Source organism: Rhinopithecus roxellana, chromosome 9, assembly GCF_007565055.1.
Source record: "Rhinopithecus roxellana isolate Shanxi Qingling chromosome 9, ASM756505v1, whole genome shotgun sequence".
Classification (NCBI taxonomy): domain Eukaryota; kingdom Metazoa; phylum Chordata; class Mammalia; order Primates; family Cercopithecidae; genus Rhinopithecus; species Rhinopithecus roxellana.
Window position 1 is genome coordinate 62,110,599 of NC_044557.1, and position 18,928 is coordinate 62,129,526.

Below are 18,928 nucleotides of genomic sequence, written 5' to 3' on the forward strand. Positions count from 1 at the left end.
CACAGTTCTTCCACAACAGATATCCTGGTTCCCAAGCTCCTCTTTCCCGGAACTAAAACCTGAAATCTTCTTGAATTTTGTCCACTCTCCAGCTGGATGCTACTTAATATTAACTGCCCATTTGCTGACTTCTGGAATCTGGTCTGACCTGACTTTTAGGAACCTTAAGAGTGTTTCTTATTCAGCTAACCTGACTGCAACCAAGATTGCAGTCTAATCCCTTTGGTTCCTGCAATATGTCTCCTGGTCAGTGGGAGTCCAGTTATTGCTTTTGTGGGATAACAGGAGTCAAAGAATAAATTGGACTCCTTAACATCAAACCATTTGGGAATACCCTCCCATAAGTACAATCTCTCTGGATTCATCAGGCTTATGGTAGCAAAACCTTGAAGAAGCCCTCAATTGAAAATCTCAATGATGTGGTGAATTCAAGTAGTCCATCAGAAAGGCTCCCATTCTTGAGGCAGCTCTGCAACCAAAACAGTCAATCTGTCTTCTCAACCACAGACAATGGGGCATTTAGCTAGTTTAGTATTCTAGACACTGGCTCCAAATCAAGCTGACTTCTGGGGTGGGAAATGGAAGGAAGGAAATAGCCCTCCTCTCACTATTAATCTCGTGATATTCTATTTAGGGAAACCCTTTCTAGGTGACCTGAAGTAATCAAATTGCTGGTCTCTGGAAATTGCTGATGAGTTGACTGTCATTTTTGTTTCTATGATGACTCTATCTGGTTTTAAATCAACTGGGATCTCACAGATGATTTGGTGCTTTTGATGTCTAAGGGAGAAGAGGGAAGAAAATCCTATAGTTTTCAGCTGATTGAAGGGGAGAGAAATCTGGTGCTTTTACTTTTTAAAGGAAAAATAATCATTAAAATAATTAATCCACTAAGAATCAGAGCACAGTCCAAAACCTGTCATTGACTTAATAATACTTGGCGATTGCTTTCAGACATAGCTTTGTGAGGTCATTTTTTGAGACTAGTGGTGAAAAGCTTCATAGTCACAGAGTAACATTTGGCAATAAATTAGTTCAGCTTGTTTCCACATGGTCCCCAAATCTTCATTTGTTCCATCATGAAAAACAAACTTCCATTTGCTCGAAACAGGGAAAAATAAATGATCTTCCTTTACACATTTTGATAATTTAATTTTTAGCATGTTCATGTGTTAATCTTTAAAAAACCCCACTAACTACTCTTTTCCCTGTTTAGTTTTAGTCCCTAGGAAGTAAAAGATGCTTTTTTTTTTTTTTGCTTTTAACAGGAAAAGCTACATTTTCTCAAGGCAACGGCAACAAAGGCTCAGAGCAAATACATGTGACTTGACACATTTCTGAGAGGGGTTGGGGAAAAGTCCTTCCTTGGACTTCCCTAGGTATGAAGTGGGTTGCTACATCTCAGATAATGATAATCTTAGGATATCACTTGTTGGAGGCAAGGGTATAGAATAGGTGACTCAACCCTTTTTTCATTCCTAGGACACTAGATTAAAGGCAAAAATTGGTCATGTTTAACTATGGTATGAAATAAATATGACTTATGAGTTACATGGCCCTACTCCAAAAGCATTAAGTTAGGTAGGAAAAAACAAAACAAAGCACCCAATCAGAGTTGTGGGAAAGGTTACCTGGATTCCTAAAGTTGGCAAAAATGTCCTAATCAAGGTTTCCTCTGATTAATTAGTAGAGTACAGTGGTGGGTGGTGGTGGTAGTAGTCATAATGACAATTATAGCTAATATTATTGAACACATTATGTGATAGGCTCTGTTGTAAGAGTTTTACATATATGAACTCACTTAATCCTGTGAGGTATGTAATATTATCTTTATTTTAAAGATTAGAAAATTGAAGCTTAAAAAGCTTATTTATGTAACTTTGCAAAAGTTACATAAGGTTCCTCCAGTGTGGCCTTAAAAAAGAAAAAAGAGAAGGGTTATATAAGGTTACATAACAGCTTTCTGATACTAAAGACTCACCCTAACTTTATACTATAGCTATACCAGATTGCCATTGTTAGGATACTGGTCTATCATGTACTAGTTATATGACCTTGGGCAGGTTACTTAACCTTTCTAAGTATCAGATTTTGCTTCTGTAAATGGATTGTTCCTACATTCAAATGAGATAATCCATGCAAAACACTTAACATAGTATTTGGCAAGAGTAAATGTTTAATAAATGTTAGCTGCTTTTAAAAGATGAGGAAGTAGGCCAGGCACGATAGCTCACACCTGTAATCCCAGCACTTTGGGAGGCACTGGTGTGTGGATCATGAGGTCAAGAGTTTGAGACAAGCCTGGATAACATGGTGAAACCCTGTCTCTCTAAAAATACAAAAATTAGTCGGGCATGGTGGCATGTGCCTGTAATCCCAGCTACTTGGGAGTCTGAGGCAGGAGAATTGCTTAAACCCAGGAGGTGGAGGTTGCAGTAAGCTGAGATCACGCCACTACACTCCAGCCTGGGCAAAAGAGCAAGACTCTATCTCAATAGAAAAAAAAAAGGTGAGGAATTAGCAAAGAATCCCAAATAATTACTTAAAAGTTTTATTTTGTTAGTTTGTTTTCTTGATATGTGTGTGTGTGTGTGTGTGTGTGTATTTCTCCTTCCTTATATTGCATTTTTAGTACTACCTCTTAGGAATCTCTCAGCAATGAAAGTGGTAATAGAAATTATGACAATTATATTGACAAAGCTTTGCATTTTCCAAAGTACTTATATATGAATTAATTAATTTGATCTTCAAAACTATCTTATATATTTGTCAGAAAAGTGAGGCTTAGAGAAGTTAAGTAATACTAGGTTGCCCATACAGTTGATAGCCAGAGTTGAATCCAGATCTGAAGTTATGAGAGTCAGTTTAATTTAGATCCTTTAATGTTGAGAGCTGGTTTATTGCTTCTGGTAATGTTTAGTTGATAATGCGCTCTCTAAGTATATAATAAAATAAACTGTACATATTGATATTTTTATTTCTTCCTTTCCATAGTTACAACTTACATTTACTTTTTTCCTAAGCCTTACAGGCAAGAGTTATGGTGGAGTATGAAATAGAAATTTACTTTACCTTTTCGTACCTTTGTTAACATTTCTCACGTTATTCCCTCTGTATGTTCTCCTCCAAATTATTGGATGTAGCCTCTGCCTGTCCTGCCCAGCTGTCAGAACCAATTCAAATGTTATCTCTGCTGTAAAAAATTCTCTCTGATCTTCTCAGCTAGAGAAGAACAGAGCTAAACCTGAGTATTTTGTCCCCTAGGGGACATTTCAGAATGTTTGGAGACATTTTTGGTTGTCATAACTGACTGGGAGGATGTTAGAGGGATCTAGTGGGTAAAAGTCAGGAGGGATCTTAAAGATCTTACAGTGCACAGGGCAGCCCCTACAATGAAGAATGATCTGGCCCAAAATCTCAGCAGTGCTAATTCAGAAACACTTCTAAACTAAAGACTCATAGCATTATGGCACATATTCTTTTCTACTTAAAAAAAACTTATTTATGAATATATTTTATCATGGACTATAAATTATTTCAGGACAGGGATTCTGTCTTAATCATCCTTTTATCACGAATATTCAAGATTAGTTTGCAAATCCCCCTTTATATCTGCATTCTGTCATTAAATACCTTAGGTTAATTTCATCATTATTCAACCATTAACTATAAAAGATGACAGATACTAGATAAAAGGATTGAAAGTTCCCTTAAGTCACTTGATAAATGAGAAAAATAATGTATCTAGGAACTAATTTTTAGTTTATAAAACTCAGGTATTGGTCATTTCTTTTCACCTTTTTTCTTTCTTTCTTTTTTTTTTTTATTATACTTTAAGTTCTAGGGTACATGCGCACAACATGCAGGTTTGTACATATGTATACATGTGCCATGTTGGTGTGCTGCACCCATTAACTCGTCATTTACATTAGATATATCTCCTAATGCTATCCCTCCCTCCTTCCCCCACCCCACGACAGGCCCCGGTGTGTGATATTCCCCTTCCTGTGTCCAAGTGTTCTCATTGTTCAATTACCACCTTTAAGTGAGAACATGCGGTGTTTGGTTTTCCGTCCTTGCAAGAGTTTGCTGAGAATGATGGTTTCCAGCTTCATCCATGTCCCTACAAAGAACATGAACTCATCCTTTTTTATGGCTGCATAGTAGTCCATGGTATATATGTACCACATTTTCTTAATCCTGTCTATAACTTCTGGACATTTGGGTTGGTTCCAAGTCTTTGCTATTGTGAATAGTGCCACAATAAACATATGTGTGCATGTGCCTTTATAGCACATGATTTATAATCCTTTGGGTATATATCCAGTAATGGGATGGCTGGATCAAATGGTATTTCTAGTTCTAGATCCTTGAGGAATTGCCACACTGTCTTCCACAATGATTGAACTAGTTTACAGTCCCACCAACAGTGTAAAAGTGTTCCTATTTCTCCACATCCTCTCCAGCACCTGTTGTTTCCTGACTTTTTAATGATCACCATTCTAACTGGTGTGAGATGATATCTCATTGTGGTTTTGATTTGCATTTCTCTGATGGCCAGTGATGATGAGCATTTTTTCATGTGTCTGTTGGCTGCATAAATGTCTTCTTTCGAGAAGTGTCTGTTCATATCCTTTGCCCACATTTTGATGGGGTTGTTTGTTTTTTTCTTGTAAATTTGATTGAGTTCCTTGTAGATTCTGGATATTAGCCCTTCATCTGACGAGTAGATTGCAAAAATTTTCTCCCATTCTGTAGGTTGCCTTTTCACTCTGATGGTAGTTTCTTTTGCTGTGCAGAAGCTCTTTAGTTTAATTAGATCCCATTTGTCAATTTTGGTTTTTGTTGCCATTGCTTTTGGTGCTTTAGACATGAAGTCCTTGCCCATGCCTATGTCCTGAATGGTATTGCCTAGGTTTTCTTCTAGGGTTTTTATGGTTTTAGGTCTAACATTTAAGTCTCTAATCCATCTTGAATTAATTTTTGTATAAGGTGTAAAGAAGGGATCCAGTTTCAGCTTTCTACATATGGCTAGCCAGTTTTCCCAGCACCATTTATTAAACAGGGAATCCTTGCCCCATTTCTTGTTTTTGTCAGGTTTGTCAACAATCACATGGTTGTAGATGTGTGGTATTATTTCTGAGGGCTCTGTTCTGTTTCATTGGTCTATATCTCTGTTTTGGTACCAGTACCATGCTGTTTTGGTTACTGTAGCCTTGTAGTATAGTTTGAAGTCAGGTAGCATGATACCACTCCAGAAGGAATGGTACCAGCTCCTCCTTGTACCTCTGGTAGAATTTGTCTGTGAATCCATCTGGTCCTGGACTTTTTTTGGTTGGTAGGCTGTTAATTATTGCCTCAATTTCAGAGCCTGTTATTGGTCTATTCAGGGATTCATCTTCTTCCTGGTTTAGTCTTGGGAAAGTGTATGTGTCCAGGAATTTATCCATTTCCTCTAGGTTTTCTAGTTTATTTGCGTAGAGGTGTTTATAGTATGTTTATAGTATTCCCTGATGGTAGTTTGTATTTCTGTGGGGTCGGTGGTGATATCCTCTTTATCATTTTTTATTGCGTCTATTTGATTCTTCTCTCTTTTCTTGTTTATTAGTCTTGCTAGTGGTCTATCAATTTTGTTGATCTTTTCAAAAAACCAGCTCCTGGATCCATTGATTTCTTGAAGGGTTTTTTATGTCTTTATCTCCTTCAGTTCTGCTCTGATCTTAGTTATTTCTTGCCTTCTGCTAGATTTTGAATGTGTTTGCTCTTACTTCTCTAGTTCTTTTAATTGTGATGTTAGGATATCAATTTTAGATCTTTCCTGCTTTCTCTTGTGGGGATTTAGTGCTATACATTTCCCTCTACACACTGCTTTAAATGTGTCCCAGAGATTCTGGTATATTGTATCTTTGTTCTCATTGGTTTCAAAGAACATCTTTATTTCGCCTTCATTTCATTATGTACCCAGTAGTCATTCAGGAGCAGGCTGTTCATTTTCCATGTAGTTGAGTGGTTTTGAGTGAATTTCTTAATCCTGAGTTCTAGTTTGATTGCACTGTGGTCTGAGAGACACTTTGTTATAATTTCTGTTCTTTTACATTTGCTGAGGAGTGCTTTACTTCTATATGGTCAATTTTGGAATAAGTGCTATGTGGTGCTGAGAAGAATGTATATTCTGTTGATTTGGGGTGGAGAATTCTGTAAATGTCTATTAGGTCTGCTTGGTGCAGAGCTGAGTTCAAGTCCTGGATATCCTTGTTAACTTTCTGTCTCATTTATCTGTCTAATGTTGACAGTGGGGTGCTAAAGTCTCCCATTATTACTGTTTGGGAGTCTAAGTTTCTTTGTAGGTCTCTAAGGACTTGCTTTATGAATCTGGGTGCTCCTGTATTGGGTGCATATATATTTAGGATAGTTAGCTTTTCTTGTTGAATTGATCCCTTTACCATTATGTAATGGCCTTCTTTGTCTCTTTTCATCTTTGATGGTTTAAAGTCTGTTTTATTAGAGACTAGGATTGCAACCCCTGCCTTTTTTTGTTTTCCATTTGCTTGGTAGATCTTCCTCCATCCCTTTATTTTGAGCCTATGTATGTCTCTGCATGTGAGATGCATCTCCTGAATACAGCACACTGATGGGTCTTGATTCTTTATCCAATTTGCCAGTGTGTGTCTTTTAATTGGAGCATTTAGCCCTTTTACATTTCAGGTTAATATTGTTATGTGTGAATTTGATCCTGTCATTGTGATGTTAGCTGGTTATTTTGCTCATTAGTTGATGCAGTTTCTTTCTAGCATCGATGGTCATTACCATTTTTTTTTCTTTTTGAGATAGGGTCTCACTCAGGTTGCCCAGGCTGGAGTGCAGTGGTGCAATCTTGGTTCATTGCAGCCTTGTCCTCCCAGGCTCAGGTGATCCTTCTGTCTCAGCCTCCCAAGTAGCTGGGACTACAGGTGCATGCCACCACACCTGGCTATTTTATATATATATATATATATATATATATTTTTTTTTTTTTTTAGTAGAGATGGGATTTTGCCATGTTGCTCAAGCTGGTCTTGAACTCCTGGACTCAAGCAATCCGTCTGCCTCGGTCTCCCAAAGTGCTGGGATTATAGGCATCAGCCACTGCATCAGGCATTGGCCATTCTTATTTCTGAGTCCATACATCTTCCCCAAATGATTCTACAAACCACAATATATTAAAAAGGGTATAGAAAAATAGTATATTGGGAGAGATAGAATCCACATATGAATGCATTTAGAAAAACATTTAACCATGAAAAATTTGACAATGTTGACTAAAAACTCTGCTAGCAGAATCAAACCAAGGAGGAAAAGAAAAAGAGAAAACATTTTCAAGACATTATGCTCAAGGGAAACATGATCAGGGAAAACAAATGCTCAACATACCAACACTGGTGTCACATTTAGAGCTCGAAATTTTAAAAAAATATGATCTCCCTGGAAGAGGGGAGGCATTGTTTTATTTAAAGTGCCTAAAGTATTTGTATTCATTATCATATGTCAGCAGCAATTCAAACAGGATTCTGTCACGGAAGAAAATATGATTCTCTATAATGCTTCTCACCAATGATATGTCCAACAATAGCTGGAAAATGCAATACATAAATGATGGCTTTGCCATACATCAGAAATGTTTCTTACAGCCAGGAAGGCTACTGTCATTTTCCATTAATAACTGTATGTCCAAATAAAATATTTAAGAACAATGTTCTGTGCTACTTTTGGGAAAAGCCAAACATAAATTGTAGTTAGTTCGTGCAGCAAATTTTTTGTGGTTTTCATTTTTATGCAATACTTTCTTGTAACAATATAACAAATATATCCTTTGGAGTGTGGTAGTCTATTAGGTAACACAGATGTTTTCATTCCATTTTATTGTGTTCATACAATTTTATAACATTAATATTATTATAAAGACCCATTATAAAATATACAAATGCTCAACATACCAACACTAGTGTCACATTTAGAGCTCAAATTAAAAAAAAAATATGATCTCCCTGGAAGAGGGGAGGCATTGTTTTATTTAAAGTGCCTAAAGTATTTGTATTTTAATGGGTTATTATAATAATGAAATATATGAAATTATAATTGAATGCATTATAATAATATAATCCATTCAACTGATTAATATAATAATCCATTATAAATTATTTTATAATAATTCATTATTATTAATTGATAATTTGCTATAGCAAAAATTGATCACATTTAGCAGTGTTCACAATAGAAATAGAAGTATTTCATGTGAGAAGAGATGGCAGCTCCAAGACAGAATAATGCTTGTCTCTAAATGAGACTTACACCCATTTCAGTAATTTGTTTCCAGTTTTTATTGCACATACTTTTTATGGATAGTATTATTTATTTCCTGATCAAGCAATGCTACAATTACATGAATTAAATAATTACTTACCTAGTAAATCTGAGGCTCTCAAATTGTCTTTCAGAAATGTAACAGAAATAATGGCACTACCTAGAAAGAAAATGGCCATTAGTGGTAGTTCCAATATAAAAGTGTCTATTACGCAATGCCTTTTGAAAGAAGTTAAGCAATTTGTGTTTTATGCCTGATGAGCTACGTCCTGATCAGAGATATTCAGCAGTTGTGGCTGTAGAAAGGGCTTTCTTCCCCCTGTGGCTGAGGATATGTGGAAACTGGCGTGGTTTACAACGGATGTGGCTGAGATAGTGTCTTGTATATTGTAAGGTTTTAATAAAAGTTTACTAAATGACAGAACAAACGAATAGAAAGAAGAAAGGCAGAGCAGGAAGGGGTAGAAAGACAGGAAGAGATAGAAAGGAAAGAAAGAAGGATGGGGCAGGGTGCAGTGCCTCATGCCTGTAAGGCTCAGCACTTTGGGAGGATCACTTGAGTCCAGGAGTTCAAGATAAGCCTGGGCAACACAGTGAAACACCCCATCTCTACTCAAAATACAAAAAATTAGCTGGGCGTGGTGGCATGGGCCTGTAGTCCCAGCTACTGGGGAGGCTGAGGTGAGTGGATTTCTTGAGCCTGGGAGGTTGAGGCTGCAGTGAGCCATGATGGCACCACTGCACTGCAGCCTCAGTGACAGAATGAGATCCTGTCTCAAAAAAAAAAAAAAAAAAAAAAAAAAAAAAAAAAAAAAAGAAAGGACAGGAAGAACTTTAAATATGTGCTAAACTGAAACTCATGATTTCCCAGCATCTCCTCCCATAATTCCTGTTCCGACAATTCCTGTATCTACTTACTAACACCAGAATCCCAGGACTTCTCCTATTTGTCTTCTATTTGACGATCCACATCCAACAGGTCACTGGGTCGAAGTCTGTAGTCCATTCTCTATTTTTTTCTTTTTTTTTGAGACAGGATTTTGTTCTTTTGCCCAGGCTGGAGTGCAGTGGCAAGATCATACCTCACTGCAACATTGCACTCCTAGGCTCAAGCGATCCACAGGCTCATGCCACCCTCCCAGCCAATTAAAAATTTTTTTGGTAGAAATGGGGTCTCACTATGTTGCCCAGGCTGGCATCAAACTCCTGGGTTCAAGTGATCTTCCTGCCTCGACCTCCCAAAGTATTGGGATTACAGGTGTGGGCCACTGCAACCAGCCTTATTTCCCTCTCTGTTAGGTCTGTTCCCGAATCTTCATTCCTGTGATCACCAGCCCTGTCCCTGAGGAGAAGCTCAGGGCAGCTTCTCCTCTGGCTTAGACCATTAGCTTCTCTCTGACCTCGCATTTCCCCCTTTTCCCCTTTCCCCATACCACCACCAGAGTGATCACTCTGAAATGCAAATCTGACATAAATACACTGCTTTCAACCCCTAAGTGGCTGGTCTACAGGACAAAGGCCACACTACCAAGCTGAACACTCGAAGAGCTATGATTTTGCTTCTGATGCTTTGGTTACATTTGTCTTTATTTCTTTGATAATCTGTGGCCCCACCTTACTGAAGTAATTATAATTCCCAGAATCCACCATGCAGTTTCATGCTTAATGGCTTTTACATGTTCAGCTCTGCCCCTGTCCTTGTGACCAGCTCTAGACTCAAGTGTCACTTCTGGATTCCCGTGGGTTGAGCTGATCACGCTGCCATTATGCTCTGATTACCGCTGTATATAGCTTTTTCACTACACCTAGATTTATATGCCTGTCTTCCCCTGAAAGACCATCAGTTCCTTTTAATCTGAGATATGTCTTCTTATTCTTCTAAGATCTCCAGTGAGTAGCTGTATCCAGCACATAAAAAGTGTTCAATAAATGCTCATTAAATGAAATGAGACAGTATGGGATCTCAGCCTTGCAGCTGTTCTCTTTCCCATTAGTGACACTTCTGGACTCTCTCCCATACAGTTGATCCATGGTCTGCTACTGTCACCTCAGGTATCAGGGTTAAACTGAACCTCTCTGAGTTGTTCCTCTTATGGGGCCATTTCTCTATGAGTATAGGCATGGGAAAATCCAAAATTGTAATAATACAAAAAAAATGCAACATAATATATGCTGTAAATTTTTAACAAAAACTATTTGTTGTTTGTTTTTTAAAAGCAAAAGTACAGGAAAGAAAATTATCATAAAATAATATCATCCTGTAAAGAAAATTGCCGTTAATATATTGGTGTTTTTATTTCTCTTCAGTTGAGATCAAACTTTAGTGGCAAATTTATTTTCTCAGTTTCCTCAGTCAACACATTGCAATTTGCCATGTCATCAAGAATTCTTCATAGACATAATTTTAATGTTGGTATAATAATCCATTAAACAGATGGTGTGGTTAAATTTGAATGTGACTATATCTGATATTCTGGCAGTTTATTGAAAACAAAATAAGTCCACACCAGAAACCCTCATGCAGGATAAGATGGGACGCTATTTGTCTCTGTTGGTTTTTTTTTTGTCTCAACTTAGCATTTTCTCATTCTGGTTGATCTTTGTCCTTCAAAACTTTTCCTGGACAGGTTACTTATAGGAAAGGAAGCTTCACACAGAGTAAACCAGGCATGGGAAATGCTCATCAAGCATGAGTTTGAGTGTTGTGGTTTTAAAACATTAAAGCAAGATTTTCTGTAGATAAACTAATGCATGACTATATGGCTCATTAAATTAAGAAATGAATTTGGGATAGGTATAAAAATGTATACAAAATTTCTATTTCAGATTTGAACCAAAATAATCCAGGGAAACTAATTTCACATGGTAGAGCATGAGAAAAGGTATTAAAAACCTGAACCCCTACCCCACCCTCCAATCCCAGACTTCCTGTGTAATTAAGGGATGTATCTAAGTAGGAGATAGATTAGCAATTAAAATAGGTGAAGTGTCGCTGCGTTAACACATCCCAAATGTGTTCCATTCTAACAATCCTTGAGGTGACCATTTCACAACAAAGGATTATAGTAAGAAGGGAAACATTGCTTACATGGAATGAGGAGATTTTAAGCTAGTAGGAGACATAGACATAATCCACTCCAGGTTCTAAACTTGACAATTGGGAAACTGAGGTCCAAAGAATTTGTTTGTCTATTCACTGATCCATCCATTTAAAACACATTTACATTACAGCAGAGCTGGAACAGGCACCCATATTTCCTTACTCTCAGTCCAGAGCTCTTTCTAGTACACTGTACCCCATTGGCTCCCTTGAAGTAAGAAAACATCATTTTACTTTTCTTGTTGCTAAGCCACAGTTTCTTAATACATTTACTTTCATAAGGAAGGGGGAAAATGTTATACGGGAAATAATTTCATTGCTAAAAGCAAAAAGGACATGATTGGTAACGAAAAACTGGAAATACACTACTTGTATCAAATTATATCACTTGCTATAAAATAATTGTCAGAATTTTATGAAACATAAATATGCTACTCTTCCTTTCTGAAAGATAATAGAAGTCTAATGCACTTCCATATTCAGCCAATAACATTTTTTTTTCTGTTTTAAGAGAACATGAGATTTTCTACAAAATTTTTAGGTAATAGAACAAAAAGATATTTTAGTTTTATTTATCTAGTAAAAAAGGCAATAAAAAAGAACATTCTATTAAGATGTATTTACTCTCAACTCATTTATCTTGCAAAACATGCTAAAATGAGAGCTGTGCTGAGCAAAAAGGCAGTATTGAGCAATAGCTAATAACATGACTTTTAAGAAGAGTAGTAAATTTTTCAAATGAGAAAAACGTAAACTGAAGTACTCTCATCTATGTTTGTAATCAGAGATCTGTCAAGCCCAACACTTTTTAGTAGTTGCTATAACAATAACCATTGCCTAATGAATACCTAGAAAAGGGGGAAATCTATTACACTTTGATTCCTATAGTAAAATTTAATGTTCAAAACTAGAGCATTTCAAGATTAATCATTTAAAAAGCATGAAAACAGTTTTCACATGGTGAAACTACAGTTATGACTGGATATTTACCTAAGCAATCAATTGTGTGTGCATTTTTGGTTTGAGACATGTTTGGGCAGAGACTCATGAATGCTTTTCCCTCTGGCCTTCAGAAGACACTCGTTTACAGAGAGTGCTCACTGATCTCGGTGCTTTATTAAAAAGTACCTTTTCAGGGGGGAAAATTAATGTAAGAAAAACCAGGAGGAAGATGTGAGCTCTCCTAAGCACATAATAGTCCTAGCAGGTTAATCAAATGTCCCTGCTTCAGACAGGCTATTTTCCCAGTCAAAACTCACTGCCCGTAGTCAGTGAACTGTTATTCTTGGCAGGTGGGAAATGTTTATAAAATGTGACACCCTTTCCCCATAAGCTTATCAACAAGTGATGGCCATTGCAGTTACCCAAGAATCATCTTATCTTGGGGCCGATATACAAAATTTGCAAAAGGGGGTCTAATCTGAGCTGAGCTGTCTTCAACTCATTCTTATTTCATTATCCTTAAGGAAATGCTCAGTTGGAAAGGCTGAGGCTGATTCACGAGGATGCTGGGAGGTGGAATACGGACAGGAATTAGCCAAAAAGACTTCCCTACTGTTTTGTTACTCAGAGTATCACTCCAGGTGAAAAGAAGAAGGTCCTATTGAAGAACTGAAGTTCCACAACACTGCCTAGGTGGCTGGGTCCTGGGCTGGGGTATAGAACACCTGGGTTTGAGTGTTGCTCTGTCCAGAACCAGCTATGGAATACAGCACATGTTAACACACTAGCCTCGGTTTTATTTCCTCAACCAGTGAAAGGAAGCATTTGTGCTTCATCCTTTCTAATTATTCTCCTTGCTTGAACATTTTATAAACAGTCAGTTACTAGAAATAAGAGTGCATGGATCAAGCTGTGCTCTTTGTGTTTTCCCAGGTGGCTTTCAGTATTTGAGGGAAAAGAGACAGGTCCTCTGTTTTCCAAGATGACCATGGTCTATGTGTGCAGGTATAACTGAAAGCACCAAGATTTGACACAGCATCTTTCCTTTACTTAGTGATGATACGTATGAACAGGTATACCCACCAGTAGGCAAAGAAACACAACCCCGGTGGATAAATGAATGGGCAGGAACACAAGGAATTCACAAATGAGAGCAGACAAACACATACGGGAAAGTCCAAATCATCAGTAATAAAGATAATTTAGAGTCAGGTGCTCTTTTCCACACGCAATTTTAAGACTGAGTATTGACAAGGAAGAAGTAAAGTCAGTACACCCTCACATTGCTAGTGTCATTGTAAATTGATGCAAACTTTCTGATGAGTGATTTTACAATATCTATCAACAGCATCAAACAGTTCAAATTCTTTGACCTAGTAATTCTGCATCTGTGAATCTGTTCTAAGGAAGCGTTCCAAAAAACTGAGAGTCTCAAGCCTAAAGGTGTCAATTGCAAAATTATTTTTCATAGTGGAAAACTGGAATAATCTAAATGTTCAGCAATAATCAGTAGAATATTATGCAGCTAATATAATTTATTATGGAAAATTACATAGTGATATTGAAAATTTTATGCTATTATGTTAAAAGAGGTAGAAAATTATATTGATACAATGATTATGACAGGAAAATTTATACATAATAATGGTGGCTGAATATTCTACTTATTAAGGGTTTGACATGGAATAATTAACTCTTTCTATCCTCCCAACATCTCAGTGAGATAGTTGGCATTGTTATGCTCATTTTATAGGTAAAAAAGCTGAGGCTTGGAGAGTTTAAGTTTATTACACAATGTCACACAGTGACTCCAGAGTCAAGCACTAGACCACAATGGCCATAATGCATTAAAAAAATAAAAAGTGAAAGGTAATACACCATTGGTATACCATGGTATAAAAGGCGAAAGGTAATGTACCATTGATAATATACCAATTTATCAAATTTCATTTAGACAGGAGGAATAAGTTTTAGTGATCTATTGCACAGCATGGTGGCCAAGTTAACAGTAATACATATTTCAAAATTCCTAAAATAGTAGATTTTAAAAGTTCTTTTTTTTTTGAGACGAGGTCTCCTTCTGTTAACCAGGCTGGAGTGCAGTGGCGCAATCATGGCTCACTGCAGCCTCAACCTCCTTAGCTCACATGATTCTCCCACCTCAGCCTCCCAAGGAGCTGGGACTATAGGCAATACCGTGTACTAAAAACTAGACTGGCTAGTTTTTAAATTTTTTGTAGACACAGAGTCTCACTGTGTTGCCCAGGCTGGTCTCAAACATCTGGGCTCAATTGATCCTCCTACTTTGGCCTTCCAAAGTGCTGAGATTACAGGCAAAAGCCACTGCACCCACCCTAATTTTTATTTATTTATTTATTTTTTAAACGGAGCCTGGCTGTCTTGCTCAGGCTGGGGTGCATTGGCGATCTCGGCTCACTGCAACTTCCGCCTCCTAAATTCAAGCGATTCTCCTGCCTCAGCCTCCCACGTAGTTGGGACTACAGGAGTCCACCACCATGCCTGGCTAATTTTTGTATTTTTCATAGAGATGAGGTTTCACTATGTTAGCCAGGCTGGTTTTGAGCTCGTAACCTCGTGATCCTCCCGCCTTGGCCTCCCAAAGTGCTAGGATTACAGGAGTGAGCCACAGCGCCCAGTCTTTTGCCTAAATATTCTTAACCACACAAAATGAGAAGTAGATGAGATGATAAATATGTTAATTAGCCTGATGTAATATTTTTACAGCATATACGTCTATCAAAACACTACACTGTACCCCATAAACATATAAAATTATTTGTCAATTAAAACAATTTTTAAAATTACATTAAAAAATAAAAAATTTTGAAAAGATCATATGCCAAAATCCAAAGGGTGGTTCTGTAGAAGTCATGGGGGGTGGGGCGGGGGAAGACAGCAGGAATACTATCCATAAGGGGAAAGGACATACAACCTTCTTCTAGTCTTTCCTCTGGGGCAAAATGGTACCTCCATGGAGCAGTCTAATGTATTTAATGTATCCAGTTGCCCTTGAAGCTCTAATGCTTTAAGGTCAGGGAGCTTCTCAGCAGCAATTGCAGTGGACTGATTCCTATTGGTGAGTCATCTGTTCTCCTTGTGGCTATTAAGTGTCACTTAGGTTGGCAATCAAAATGGAAATTCATTTAGGTTGGCAATCAAAATGGAGATTCATTTTGATCAAGGTTCACATAAGGAAACCTACACATGAGCATTTGGATTCAGGTAAAAGGCCAAGCAAGTTTCCGGTGCCTTCCAATGATGTCGGGGAGGGTGCCAGTCCCAGAGCGAGGTATGTGTCTTGGTGTTGTGCTTCCTCGTGCTTCTTGATTTACTTAGGAATCAACTCTCGGTTTGTCCTTCATTCACATACTCTCTGATATCCTTCAGTTTATGAGACTCAGTCCAAGACCAGCTGTTATTATGGAAGAGTTATTTGATGCTCTAAGACCCATAGCAAGTCATGAGAGAGAAAAAGCCAACCATAAATTAACCTGATGCATGGGTATTCAGAAAAGTTGTAAATACTTGGTTTGAGGTTCTTCTGTAATAGCTACTAATGAGGATTAGTAAATGAGAAGTTAAACACCAAACTTCTCTGTTAGCAATTTAGCTTAAGGGCAGCTTTTTACATGTCAGTTTAGAACCCTGTGTCTGTAGAATAATAGGTAAATGGGCATTCCGTTTTTAAATATGTAACATTAGGACATATGTGTGCTTTTTATTTAAACTGTCTTCCCCTAAAATAATAATTTTTTATTAAAAGCTTAATGGTACAGAAGACTGTTCAATAACTGTTTAAATGTTTAGGGTATGGCTATTTTTAAATGATTTTGTTCACTTTTGTTTCTCTGTTTTTTTACCCTTTATTATCACTTTTTAAAGACAAATCTAACCCAAAGTTAAGACAATCAATTATTTTTACCTTACTCAAATGTGATTATGGACATGATATTCTTATCTGATTCAGCTGGGGAGAAAAAGAACATTTGGTTGACAGGTTAGAAACTCAAATGCCTATAAGGGCTTTTAAGGTAATCCTCTGAAGACAAAAAAATAAAAAAATAATAAAAATAAAAAAATAAAAGGGGTGGGCCATAGTAATAAGGGGGATGGGCTCTGGTGAATGAGGGGGGTGGGTGTGGTGATGGGATGTAGTCTGTAATGATGAGGGGATAGGCTCTGGTGATGAGGGGCGTGGGCGTGGTGGTGGGATGTAGTCTGTAATGATGAGGGGGTGGGCTCTGGTGATGAGGGGGTGGGCGTGGTGATGGGGTGTACTCTGTAATGTTGAAGAGGTGGGCTCTGGTGATGAGGGGCGTAGGCGTGGTGATGGGATGTAGTCTGTAATGATGAGGGGGTGGGCTCTGGTGATGAGGGGCATGGGCGTGGTGATGGGATGTAGTCTGTAATGATGAGGGGGTGGGCTCTGGTGATGAGGGGGTGGGCGTGGTGATGGGATGTAGTCTGTAATGATGAGGGGGTAGGCTCTGGTGAGGGGGTGGGCGTGGTGATGGGGTGTAGTCTGTAATGATGGGGGGTGGGCTCTGGTGATGAGAGGGGTGGGCTGTAGTGATGGGGGGTGCTGGCCATGGTGGTGAGGGGCTGTGGGGCCATGGTGAACTATTCAAGATCAGTGAAAGGTGGCACTCCTGAATCAGCCTTAGCCAAATGCAAATCCAGCACTACCAAATCTGATTCTTTAGCCAAAAATTCAGCTTTTTTATGTGTGTTATTGTCTAATTTTTACCCATAGGAAATTAATTAGTATTCTTTAAAAGTGTTGTTTGAGCCAGTCAAAACGTGGGCTAACTCTGGTCTATAGGCAAGTTTGTGAACTCTGATCTAGCCTACAAATAAAAATTCCATCCATTTTCATTTCCTGGACATTCAATTTATTGTGTCACCTCTGTGATATGAGGAGAAACCATGACGTATATTTATAATATAGGAAAGTAGAAGATAAAACAGTAAGGAAAACTCTCTTTTATAAAAAAAAAAAAAAAAAAAAACCCATGACATGAAAATAACATATTTACATAATAATGATACAAACAGAACCTCACATGTAAATATCTGGCTTGTGGTTTCTGACCACTTATAATGGCAACTTTATTGTACTGCTAAAAAGCAAACCACAAAAACACTTTCATGTCAGTCACAATCAGGCTTCAAACACGTGGACACATTGAGCGTGCTCACAGGCTGAGTCAACTCTAACCATATTGAGGCACTGCTATGTAATTATCATTCCCCATTAGTTGTAGAATTTTAGGAAAAGAGGTATGTCAATTACAATGTATTCCATGGAATTAAAGTTTGAATATCTGAGGATATGACAGTTTGAAAAATGTCATCTTACAGAGAGAAAAGTTCTACCATTCATGTTGGCAGGAAGAGAAGTGTCAAGTAATTCATGTTGATTAAAAAATTGCTATTGTCATTTACTGAAGATAATGAAGAAGGAACTGTCATTCAGGGACAATTTGCATAATTTCAAATGAGGGAACTTACCTGGATTAAGAACAATAATCCTTTCTTTTCTATGTTTTTCTTGGCATGCATTAATGATTAAAGTTGAAAAGACTCCAAAAAAGTAAAAATACTACCACTGACTAGATTAATTCTGTATTACAAATTTAATTGTGTGTTACTTCACCATTAGCAGCCTCTCTAGAAATTCTTTGTGGCATGCTCAAAAAATAAGGATTAGTGGAAAAGATGTTTCAAATAAAGTGTTTAGGCTTCAGGAATGCTTTCTGCTGAGAGTGTATGAACGGACATAAAATTAAAACTTCAGAGTTTCACACATTTTATGTAGGCTGGTTTTTGGACAAACACGCAAAAGCAGATAAACTCAGCAAGCCACTAAGAAAAGCAATATTTTCTGCATATCTTGAACATTAAAATCAATGTCGGTGTGAAGTGACACTATTACAGGCATCCTGTGAGGTTTTAGAGTTCCGGTGACCTCATCCAGGCTGGCACTAAGCACATTGCTCTAAGGGACCAAGAGAATTCGCAGCATCTAGGTTTGGGTAACGCCATGGGTCACTTGCTCATTGGTCTGTTTATGTTTCCTTTCATTTGTTTCTAATAAAAATCTTGGAGACCAAAGTTTCTGCTTGACATGATTTCTTTGGAATTCCAAAAGGCCTCACCAGGGCTTCCTGGCTCTGCTATGACCATCGTCTAATGGATTACAGATACATTTCAGTTTAGGGCTTCATAACAGCACCACAGAAACACACAAAACAACATGTATTCCACATCATGAATTTTGATTTGAGCAAAACCCAGCATATTGGGGAAAATTAGAGATGGAAAAGACTTATCAGACTCACGCTCTCCTCATTTTCTTAGTGCAGTTAGCTCTCCAACCTTAATACAAATTAGTAACAGAGCGACTACTTCTCTTAGGAACTTATTCTAGGGCCACAGAGATCTTGCTGCTAGCTGCTATTATCTTTCCATACAAAATTTCAAGTGCTTAATTTAATATAATTTATCCCAAAGTCAATCTATTTA

General features: G+C 37.7%; 1 protein-coding gene across 2 annotated transcripts in view; it reads right to left on the reverse strand.

Annotated features, from left to right (window-relative positions):
• The window catches only part of NIPAL2 (NIPA like domain containing 2), a 100,994-nt gene that overhangs the window by 40,607 nt on the left and 41,459 nt on the right, over positions 1-18,928 (reverse strand). For both annotated transcript variants that reach the window (XM_010385620.2, XM_030937756.1), the window contains exon 4: positions 8,441-8,500. In XM_010385620.2, the coding sequence (XP_010383922.1) occupies positions 8,441-8,500 (60 nt within the window). The remainder of the gene's footprint in view (positions 1-8,440; positions 8,501-18,928) is intronic.